The 12680-nt window shown below is 40.1% G+C and overlaps 1 protein-coding gene across 1 annotated transcript in view; it reads right to left on the minus strand.

Annotated features, from left to right (window-relative positions):
* LOC115079657 (proline-rich receptor-like protein kinase PERK8) overlaps positions 1–12680 on the minus strand; it is a 110683-nt gene that overhangs the window by 65664 nt on the left and 32339 nt on the right. Inside the window, exon 3 of the mRNA XM_029583384.1 lies at positions 522–679. Within this exon, the coding sequence (XP_029439244.1) occupies positions 522–530 (9 nt within the window). The 5' untranslated portion in view covers positions 531–679. The remainder of the gene's footprint in view (positions 1–521; positions 680–12680) is intronic.

Below are 12680 nucleotides of genomic sequence, written 5' to 3' on the forward strand. Positions count from 1 at the left end.
TTTGTGCCAGGGGTCTCACCTGACTGATACTGTAAGAGCTTTAGCTGAGCTCTCCTAAGAGACTGGGATACGTCCCATCCCTACCTGTGCCAGGGGTCTCACCTGACTGATACTGTAATAGCTTTACCTGAGCTCTCCTAAGAGACTGGGATAAGTCTCATCCTCACCTGGGCCAGGGGTCTCACCTGACTGATACTGTAAGAGCTTTACCTGAGCTCTCCTAAGAGACTGGGATACGTCCCATCCCTACCTGTGCCAGGGGTCTCACCTGAGTGATACTGTAAGAGCTTTACCTGAGCTCTCCTAAGAGACTGGGATAAGTCTCATCCTCACCTGTGCCAGGGGTCTCACCTGACTGATACTGTAAGAGCTTTACCTGAGCACTCCTAAGAGACTGGGATAAGTCTCATCCCTACCTGTGCCAGGGGTCTCACCTGAGTGATACTGTAAGAGCTTTACCTGAGCTCTCCTATGATACTGAGATAAGTCCCATCCTCACCTGTGCCAGGGGTCTCACTTACCTGACTCATGGACAGTTTGATTGTGTCATTGAAAACTGTCCAGTTGACACTCTGGAAGCAGGGTGGGGTGGTCAGTGACCCATTGTATCGATAATATTTGTTCAACTGATCAGGCAGCAGGCCACGGATATTAAAACCAGGTACCTCCGTTTCTTGCCCTGGAATGGAGCAGAGATATAGGATTGTAAGTGCTTATAACATTGTGACTCAAGCATGAGGCTGGATTGTTCCCCAGACATAGAGGTGTACAGCAAGCATACGTAGTCACAGGTTACTCATACGTGTATGCAACAGTCAGATAAGGACCACACATGAAGGTAAGATGTTGCTATACTGGGTCAGCCAAACATCCATCAAGCCCAGGATTCTATTTCCAGCAGTGACCAAACCAGGTCACAAGTACCTGGCAGGTTCCCAATAGGTCTATAGATTCCATGCTGCTTATCCCAGGAATAAGCAATGAATTTCTGCAATTCCTCCTTAATAATGGTTTATGGACTTTTCTTCCAAGAATTTGTCCAAACTTTTTTTAAACCCAGGAATACCAACATCTTTCACCTCATCCTCTGGGAATGAATTCCAAAGTTTAATTATGCATTGAGCAAAACAATATTTTTTCTATTTGTCTTAAATGCACTACCTAGTAACTTCATTGAATGTCTCCGGTCTTTGTACTTTTAGAGAGTAAATATTTAGATTCATGTTTACTTGTACCACTCCACTCGTTATTTTATAGGCCTCTCTCATATCTCCCCTCAGCCGTCTCTTCTCCAAGCTGAAGACTCCTAATCTCTTTAGTCTTTCCTTATAGGGGAATTGTTCCATCCCTTTTATCATTTTGGTCGCCCTTCTCTGTATGTTTTCTAATTCTGCTGTATCTTTCTTGAGATACACACAACTGTACACAATACAACTCTTTCTTGAGATACAACAATACAACTGCACACAATACTCAAGATGAGGATGCACCATGGAGCAATACAGAGGCATTATGACATTCTATGTTTTATTCTCCATTCCTTTCCTAATAATCCCTAGCACTCTGTTTGCTTTCTTGGCTGCTGCTGCACACACTGCTCATTGTATGGTTTCTCTATGGAGTGATACAGAGACATTATGATATTCTCTGTTTTATTCTGCATTCCTTTCCTAATAATCCCCAGCACTCTATTTGCTTTCTTGGCTGCTGCTGCACACAATGCTCATTGTATGGTTTCTCTATGGAGTGATACAGAGGCATTATGATATTCTCTGTTTTATTCTCTATTCCTTTCCTAATAATCCCCAGCACTCTGTTTGCTTTCTTGGCTGCTGCTGCACACACTGCTCATTGTATGGTTTCTCTATGGAGTGATACAGAGACATTATGATATTCTCTGTTTTATTCTCCATTCCTTTCCTAATAATCCCCAGCACTCTGTTTGCTTTCTTGGCTGCTGCTGCACACACTGCTCATTGTATGGTTTCTCTATGGAGTGATACAGAGACATTATGATATTCTCTGTTTTATTCTCCATTCCTTTCCTAATAATCCCCAGCACTCTATTTGCTTTCTTGGCTGCTGCTGCACACAATGCTCATTGTATGGTTTCTCTATGGAGTGATACAGAGGCATTATGATATTCTCTGTTTTATTCTCCAGTCCTTTCCTAATAATCCCCAGCACTCTATTTGCTTTCTTGGCTGCTGCTGCACACAATGCTCATTGTATGGTTTCTCTATGGAGTGATACAGAGACATTATGATATTCTCTGTTTTATTCTCCAGTCCTTCCCTAATAATCCCCAGCACTCTATTTGCTTTCTTGGCTGCTGCTGCACACAATGCTCATTGTATGGTTTCTCTATGGAGTGATACAGAGACATTATAATATTCTCTGTTTTATTCTCCATTCCTTTCCTAATAATCCCCAGCACTCTGTTTGCTTTCTTGGCTGCTGCTGCACACAATGCTCATTGTATGGTTTCTCTATGGAGTGATACAGAGACATTATGATATTCTCTGTTTTATTCTCCATTCCTTTCCTAATAATCCCCAGCACTCTATTTGCTTTCTTGGCTGCTGCTGCACACAATGCTCATTGTATGGTTTCTCTATGGAGTGATACAGAGACATTATGATATTCTCTGTTTTATTCTCCATTCCTTTCCTAATAATCTCCAGCATTCTATTTGCTTTCTTGGCTGCTGCTGCACACAATGCTCATTGTATGGTTTCTCTATGAAGTGATACAGAGACATTATGACATTCTATGTTTTATTCTCCATTCCTTTCCTAATAATCCCCAGCATTCTATTTGCTTTCTTGGCTGCTGCTGCACACAATGCTCATTGTATGGTTTCTCTATGGAGTGATACAGAGACATTATGATATTCTCTGTTTTATTCTCCAGTCCTTTCCTAATAATCCCCAGCACTCTATTTGCTTTCTTGGCTGCTGCTGCACACAATGCTCATTGTATGGTTTCTCTATGGAGTGATACAGAGACATTATGATATTCTCTGTTTTATTCTCCAGTCCTTCCCTAATAATCCCCAGCACTCTATTTGCTTTCTTGGCTGCTGCTGCACACAATGCTCATTGTATGGTTTCTCTATGGAGCAATACAGAGACATTATAATATTCTCTGTTTTATTCTCCATTCCTTTCCTAATAATCCCCAGCACTCTGTTTGGTTTCTTGGCTGCTGCTGCACACAATGCTCATTGTATGGTTTCTCTATGGAGTGATACAGAAGCATTATGATATTCTCTGTTTTATTCTCCATTCCTTTCCTAATAATCCCCAGCACTCTATTTCCTTTCTTGGCTGCTGCTGCACACAGTGCTCATTGTATGGTTTCTCTATGGAGTGATACAGAGGCATTATGATATTCTCTGTTTTATTCTCCATTCCTTTCCTAATAATCCCCAGCACTCTATTTGCTTTCTTGGCTACTGCTGCTGCACACAATGCTCATTGTATGGTTTCTCTATGGAGCGATACAGAGGCATTATGATATTCTCTGTTTTATTCTCCATTCCTTTCCTAATAATCCCCAGCATTCTGTTTGCTTTCTTGGCTGCTGCTGCACACAATGCTCATTGTATGGTTTCTCTATGGAGTGATACAGAGGCATTATGATATTCTCTGTTTTATTCTCCATTCCTTTCCTAATAATCCCTAGCATTCTATTTGCTTTCTTGGCTGCTGCTGCACACAGTGCTCATTGTATGGTTTCTCTATGGAGTGATACAGAGACATTATGATATTCTATGTTTTATTCTCCATTCCTTTCCTAATAATCCCTATTCCCTAGCACTCTGTTTGCTTTCTTGGCTGCTGCTGCACACAATGCTCATTGTATGGTTTCTCTATGGAGTGATACAGAGGCATTATGATATTCTCTGTTTTATTCTCCATTCCTTCCCTAATAATCCCTAGCACTCTATTTGCTTTCTTGGCTGCTGCTGCACACAATGCTCATTGCATGGTTTCTCTATGGAGCGATACAGAGACATTATGACATTCTATGTTTTATTCTTCATTCCTTTCCTAATAATCCCCAGCACTCTATTTGCTTTCTTGGCTGCTGCTGCACACAATGCTCATTGTATGGTTTCTCTATGGAGTGATACAGAGACATTATGATATTCTCTGTTTTATTCTCCAGTCCTTCCCTAATAATCCCCAGCACTCTATTTGCTTTCTTGGCTGCTGCTGCACACAATACTCATTGTATGGTTTCTCTATGGAGCAATACAGAGACATTATAATATTCTCTGTTTTCATTCTCCATTCCTTTCCTAATAATCCCCAGCACTCTGTTTGCTTTCTTGGCTGCTGCTGCACACAATTATCATTGTATGGTTTCTCTATGGAGTGATACAGAGACATTATGATATTCTCTGTTTTATTCTCCATTCCTTTCCTAATAATCCCCAGCATTCTATTTGCTTTCTTGGCTGCTGCTGCACACAATGCTCATTGTATGGTTTCTCTATGTAGTGATACAGAGACATTATGACATTCTATGTTTTATTCTCCATTCCTTTCCTAATAATCCCCAGCATTCTATTTGCTTTCTTGGCTGCTGCTGCACACAATGCTCATTGTATGGTTTCTCTATGGAGTGATACAGAGACATTATGATATTCTCTGTTTTATTCTCCAGTCCTTTCCTAATAATCCCCAGCACTCTATTTGCTTTCTTGGCTGCTGCTGCACACAATGCTCATTGTATGGTTTCTCTATGGAGTGATACAGAGACATTATGATATTCTCTGTTTTATTCTCCAGTCCTTCCCTAATAATCCCCAGCACTCTATTTGCTTTCTTGGCTGCTGCTGCACACAATGCTCATTGTATGGTTTCTCTAAGGAGCAATACAGAGACATTATAATATTCTCTGTTTTATTCTCCATTCCTTTCCTAATAATCCCCAGCACTCTGTTTGCTTTCTTGGCTGCTGCTGCACACAATGCTCATTGTATGGTTTCTCTATGGAGTGATACAGAGGCATTATGAGATTCCCTGTTTTATTCTCCATTCCTTTCCTAATAATCCCCAGCACTCTATTTCCTTTCTTGGCTGCTGCTGCACACAGTGCTCATTGTATGGTTTCTCTATGGAGTGATACAGAGGCATTATGATATTCTCTGTTTTATTCTCCATTCCTTTCCTAATAATCCACAGCACTCTATTTGCTTTCTTGGCTACTGCTGCTGCACACAATGCTCATTGTATGGTTTCTCTATGGAGCGATACAGAGGCATTATGATATTCTCTGTTTTATTCTCCATTCCTTTCCTAATAATCCCCAGCATTCTGTTTGCTTTCTTGGCTGCTGCTGCACACAGTGCTCACTGTATGGTTTCTCTATGGAGTGATACAGAGACATTATGATATTCTCTGTTTTATTCTCCAGTCCTTCCCTAATAATCCCCAGCACTCTATTTGCTTTCTTGGCTGCTGCTGCACACAATGCTCATTGTATGGTTTCTCTATGGAGCAATACAGAGACATTATAATATTCTCTGTTTTATTCTCCATTCCTTTCCTAATAATCCCCAGCACTCTGTTTGCTTTCTTGGCTGCTGCTGCACACAATGCTCATTGTATGGTTTCTCTATGGAGTGATACAGAGACATTATGATATTCTCTGTTTTATTCTCCAGTCCTTCCCTAATAATCCCCAGCACTCTATTTGCTTTCTTGGCTGCTGCTGCACACAATGCTCATTGTATGGTTTCTCTATGGAGCAATACAGAGACATTATAATATTCTCTGTTTTATTCTCCATTCCTTTCCTAATAATCCCCAGCACTCTGTTTGCTTTCTTGGCTGCTGCTGCACACAATGCTCATTGTATGGTTTCTCTATGGAGTGATACAGAGACATTATGATATTCTCTGTTTTATTCTCCATTCCTTTAATAATAATCCCCAGCATTCTATTTGCTTTCTTGGCTGCTGCTGCACACAATGCTCATTGTATGGTTTCTCTATGTAGTGATACAGAGACATTATGACATTCTATGTTTTATTCTCCATTCCTTTCCTAATAATCCCCAGCATTCTATTTGCTTTCTTGGCTGCTGCTGCACACAATGCTCATTGTATGGTTTCTCTATGGAGTGATTCAGAGACATTATGATATTCTCTGTTTTATTCTCCAGTCCTTCCCTAATAATCCCCAGCACTCTATTTGCTTTCTTGGCTGCTGCTGCACACAATGCTCATTGTATGGTTTCTCTATGGAGTGATACAGAGGCATTATGATATTCTCTGTTTTATTCTCCATTCCTTTCCTAATTATCCCCAGCACTCTATTTACTTTCTTGGCTGCTGCTGCACACAATGCTCATTGTATGGTTTCTCTATGGAGTGATACAGAGACATTATGATATTCTCTGTTTTATTCTCCATTCCTTTCCTATAATCCCCAGCACTCTATTTGCTTTCTTGGCTGCTGCTGCACACAATGCTCATTGTATGGTTTCTCTATGGAGCGATACAGAGGCATTATGATATTCTCTGTTTTATTCTCCATTCCTTTCCTAATAATCCCCAGCACTCTATTTGCTTTCTTGGCTACTGCTGCTGCACACAATGCTCATTGTATGGTTTCTCTATGGAGCGATACAGAGGCATTATGATATTCTCTGTTTTATTCTCCATTCCTTTCCTAATAATCCCCAGCACTCTGTTTGCTTTCTTGGCTGCTGCTGCACACAATGCTCATTGTATGGTTTCTCTATGGAGTGATACAGAGGCATTATGATATTCTCTGTTTTATTCTCCATTCCGTTTCCTAATAATTCCCTAGCACTCTATTTGCTTTCTTGGCTGCTGCTGCACACAATGCTCATTGTATGGTTTCTCTATGCAGTGATACAGAGGCATTATGATATTCTCTGTTTTATTCTCCATTCCTTCCCTAATAATCCCTAGCACTCTATTTGCTTTCTTGGCTGCTGCTGCACACAATGCTCATTGTATGGTTTCTCTATGGAGTGATACAGAGACATTATGATATTCTCTGTTTTATTCTCCATTCCTTTCCTAATAATCCCCTAGCACTCTATTTGCTTTCTTGGCTGCTGCTGCACACAAGTGCTCATTGTATGGTTTCTCTATGGAGTCGATACAGAGGCATTATGATATTCTCTGTTTTATTCTCCATTCCTTTCCTAATAATCCCCAGCACTCTATTTGCTTTCTTGGCTGCTGCTGCACACAATGCTCATTGTATGGTTTCTCTATGGAGCGATACAGAGGCATTATGATATTCTCTGTTTTATTCTCCATTCCTTTCCTAATAATCCCCAGCACTTCTGTTTGCTTTCTTGGCTGCTGCTGCACACAATGCTCATTGTATGGTTTCTCTATGGAGTGATACAGAGGCATTATGATATTCTCTGTTTTATTCTCCATTCCTTTCCTAATAATCCCTAGCATTCTATTTGCTTTCTTGGCTGCTGCTGCACACAATGCTCATTGTATGGTTTCTCTATGGAGTGATACAGAGACATTATGATATTCTCTGTTTTATTCTCCATTCCTTTCCTAATAATCCCTAGCATTCTATTTGCTTTCTTGGCTGCTGCTGCACACAGTGCTCATTGTATGGTTTCTCTATGGAGTGATACAGAGACATTATGATATTCTCTGTTTTATTCTCCATTCCTTTCCTAATAATCCCCAGCACTCTATTTGCTTTCTTGGCTGCTGCTGCACACAATGCTCATTGTATGGTTTCTCTATGGAGTGATACAGAGACATTATGATATTCTCTGTTTTATTCTCCATTCCTTTCCTAATAATCCCCAGCATTCTATTTGCTTTCTTGGCTGCTGCTGCACACAATGCTCATTGTATGGTTTCTCTATGGAGTGATACAGAGACATTATGATATTCTCTGTTTTATTCTCCATTCCTTTCCTAATAATCCCCAGCACTTCTATTTGCTTTCTTGGCTGCTGCTGCACACAATGCTCATTGTATGGTTTCTCTATGGAGTGATACAGAGACATTATGATATTCTCTGTTTTATTCTCCATTCCTTTCCTAATAATCCCCAGCACTCTATTTGCTTTCTTGGCTGCTGCTGCACACAATGCTCATTGTATGGTTTCTCTATGGAGTGATACAGAGACATTATGATATTCTCTGTTTTATTCTCCATTCCTTTCCTAATAATCCCCAGCACTCTATTTGCTTTCTTGGCTGCTGCTGCACACAATGCTCATTGTATGGTTTCTCTATGGAGTGATACAGAGACATTATGATATTCTCTGTTTTATTCTCCATTCCTTTCCTAATAATCCCCAGCACTTCTATTTGCTTTCTTGGCTGCTGCTGCACACAATGCTCATTGTATGGTTTCTCTATGGAGTGATACAGAGACATTATGATATTCTCTGTTTTATTCTCCATTCCTTTCCTAATAATCCCCAGCACTCTGTTTGCTTTCTTGGCTGCTGCTGCACACAATGCTCATTGTATGGTTTCTCTATGGAGTGATACAGAGACATTATGATATTCTCTGTTTTATTCTCCATTCCTTTCCTAATAATCCCCAGCACTCTGTTTGCTTTCTTGGCTGCTGCTGCACACAATGCTCATTGTATGGTTTCTCTATGGAGTGATACAGAGACATTATGATATTCTCTGTTTTATTCTCCATTCCTTTCCTAATAATCCCCAGCACTCTATTTGCTTTCTTGGCTGCTGCTGCACACAATGCTCATTGTATGGTTTCTCTATGGAGTGATACAGAGACATTATGATATTCTCTGTTTTATTCTCCATTCCTTTCCTAATAATCCCCAGCATTCTATTTGCTTTCTTGGCTGCTGCTGCACACAATGCTCATTGTATGGTTTCTCTATGGAGTGATACAGAGACATTATGATATTCTCTGTTTTATTCTCCATTCCTTTCCTAATAATCCCCAGCATTCTATTTGCTTTCTTGGCTGCTGCTGCACACAATGCTCATTGTATGGTTTCTCTATGGAGTGATTCAGAGACATTATGATATTCTCTGTTTTATTCTCCAGTCCTTCCCTAATAATCCCCAGCACTCTATTTGCTTTCTTGGCTGCTGCTGCACACAATGCTCATTGTATGGTTTCTCTATGGAGTGATACAGAGGCATTATGATATTCTCTGTTTTATTCTCCATTCCTTTCCTAATTATCCCCAGCACTCTATTTACTTTCTTGGCTGCTGCTGCACACAATGCTCATTGTATGGTTTCTCTATGGAGTGATACAGAGACATTATGATATTCTCTGTTTTATTCTCCATTCCTTTCCTATAATCCCCAGCACTCTATTTGCTTTCTTGGCTGCTGCTGCACACAATGCTCATTGTATGGTTTCTCTATGGAGCGATACAGAGGCATTATGATATTCTCTGTTTTATTCTCCATTCCTTTCCTAATAATCCCCAGCACTCTATTTGCTTTCTTGGCTACTGCTGCTGCACACAATGCTCATTGTATGGTTTCTCTATGGAGCGATACAGAGGCATTATGATATTCTCTGTTTTATTCTCCATTCCTTTCCTAATAATCCCCAGCACTCTGTTTGCTTTCTTGGCTGCTGCTGCACACAATGCTCATTGTATGGTTTCTCTATGGAGTGATACAGAGGCATTATGATATTCTCTGTTTTATTCTCCATTCGTTTCCTAATAATTCCTAGCACTCTATTTGCTTTCTTGGCTGCTGCTGCACACAATGCTCATTGTATGGTTTCTCTATGCAGTGATACAGAGGCATTATGATATTCTCTGTTTTATTCTCCATTCCTTCCCTAATAATCCCTAGCACTCTATTTGCTTTCTTGGCTGCTGCTGCACACAATGCTCATTGTATGGTTTCTCTATGGAGTGATACAGAGACATTATGATATTCTCTGTTTTATTCTCCGGTCCTTTCCTAATAATCCCTAGCACTCTATTTGCTTTCTTGGCTGCTGCTGCACACAGTGCTCATTGTATGGTTTCTCTATGGAGCGATACAGAGGCATTATGATATTCTCTGTTTTATTCTCCATTCCTTTCCTAATAATCCCCAGCACTCTATTTGCTTTCTTGGCTACTGCTGCTGCACACAATGCTCATTGTATGGTTTCTCTATGGAGCGATACAGAGGCATTATGATATTCTCTGTTTTATTCTCCTTTCCTTTGCTAATAATCCCCAGCATTCTGTTTGCTTTCTTGGCTGCTGCTGCACACAATGCTCATTGTATGGTTTCTCTATGGAGTGATACAGAGGCATTATGATATTCTCTGTTTTATTCTCCATTCCTTTCCTAATAATCCCTAGCATTCTATTTGCTTTCTTGGCTGCTGCTGCACACAGTGCTCATTGTGTGGTTTCTCTATGGAGTGATACAGAGACATTATGATATTCTATGTTTTATTCTCCATTCCTTTCCTAATAATCCCTAGCATTCTATTTGCTTTCTTGGCTGCTGCTGCACACAGTGCTCATTGTATGGTTTCTCTATGGAGTGATACAGAGACATTATGATATTCTCTGTTTTATTCTCCATTCCTTTCCTAATAATCCCCAGTGCTCTATTTGCTTTCTTGGCTGCTGCTGCACACAATGCTCATTGTATGGTTTCTCTATGGAGTGATACAGAGACATTATGATATTCTCTGTTTTATTCTCCATTCCTTTCCTAATAATCCCCAGCATTCTATTTGCTTTCTTGGCTGCTGCTGCACACAATGCTCATTGTATGGTTTCTCTATGGAGTTATACAGAGACATTATGACATTCTATGTTTTATTCTCCATTCCTTTCCTAATAATCCCCAGCATTCTATTTGCTTTCTTGGCTGCTGCTGCACACAATGCTCATTGTATGGTTTCTCTATGGAGTGATACAGAGACATTATGATATTCCCTGTTTTATTCTCCATTCCTTTCCTAATAATCCCCAGCATTCTATTTGCTTTCTTGGCTGCTGCTGCACACAATGCTCATTGTATGGTTTCTCTATGGAGCAATACAGAGACATTATAATATTCTCTGTTTTATTCTCCATTCCTTTCCTAATAATCCCCAGCACTCTGTTTGCTTTCTTGGCTGCTGCTGCACACAATGCTCATTGTATGGTTTCTCTATGGAGTGATACAGAGACATTATGATATTCTCTGTTTTATTCTCCATTCCTTTCCTAATAATCCCCAGCACTCTATTTGCTTTCTTGGCTGCTGCTGCACACAATGCTCATTGTATGGTTTCTCTATGGAGTGATACAGAGACATTATGATATTCTCTGTTTTATTCTCCATTCCTTTCCTAATAATCCCCAGCACTCTATTTGCTTTCTTGGCTGCTGCTGCACACAATGCTCATTGTATGGTTTCTCTATGGAGTGATACAGAGACATTATGATATTCTCTGTTTTATTCTCCATTCCTTTCCTAATAATCCCTAGCACTCTATTTTCTTTCTTGGCTGCTGCTGCACACAGTGCTCATTGTATGGTTTCTCTATGGAGTGATACAGAGACATTATGACATTCTATGTTTTATTCTCCATTCCTTTCCTAATAATCCCCAGCATTCTATTTGCTTTCTTGGCTGCTGCTGCACACAATGCTCATTGTATGGTTTCTCTATGGAGTGATACAGAGACATTATGATATTCTCTGTTTTATTCTCCAGTCCTTTCCTTATAATCCCCAGCACTCTATTTGCTTTCTTGGCTGCTGCTGCACACAATGCTCATTGTATGGTTTTTCTATGGAGTGATACAGAGACATTATGATATTCTCTGTTTTATTCTCCAGTCCTTCCCTAATAATCCCCAGCACTCTATTTGCTTTCTTGGCTGCTGCTGCACACAATGCTCATTGTATGGTTTCTCTATGGAGCAATACAGAGACATTATAATATTCTCTGTTTTATTCTCCATTCCTTTCCTAATAATCCCCAGCACTCTATTTCCTTTCTTGGCTGCTGCTGCACACAGTGCTCATTGTATGGTTTCTCTATGGAGTGATACAGAGGCATTATGATATTCTCTGTTTTATTCTCCATTCCTTTCCTAATAATCCCTAGCATTCTATTTGTTTTCTTGGCTGCTGCTGCACACAGTGTTCATTGTATGGTTTCTCTATGGAGTGATACAGAGACATTATGATATTCTATGTTTTATTCTCCATTCCTTTCCTAATAATCCCTAGCACTCTGTTTGCTTTCTTGGCTGCTGCTGCACACAATGCTCATTGTATGGTTTCTCTATGGAGTGATACAGAGGCATTATGATATTCTCTGTTTTATTCTCCATTCCTTTTCTAATAATCCCCAGCACTCTATTTACTTTCTTGGCTGCTGCTGCACACAATGCTCATTGTATGGTTTCTCTATGGAGTGATACAGAGACATTATGATATTCTCTGTTTTATTCTCCATTCCTTTCCTATAATCCCCAACACTCTATTTGCTTTCTTGGCTGCTGCTGCACACAATGCTCATTGTATGGTTTCTCTATGGAGCGATACAGAGGCATTATGATATTCTCTGTTTTATTCTCCATTCCTTTCCTAATAATCCCCAGCACTCTATTTGCTTTCTTGGCTACTGCTGCTGCACACAATGCTCATTGTATGGTTTCTCTATGGAGTGATACAGAGACATTATGATATTCTCT

The sequence above is a fragment of the Rhinatrema bivittatum genome, chromosome 1 (assembly GCF_901001135.1).
Source record: "Rhinatrema bivittatum chromosome 1, aRhiBiv1.1, whole genome shotgun sequence".
Lineage (NCBI taxonomy): Eukaryota > Metazoa > Chordata > Amphibia > Gymnophiona > Rhinatrematidae > Rhinatrema > Rhinatrema bivittatum.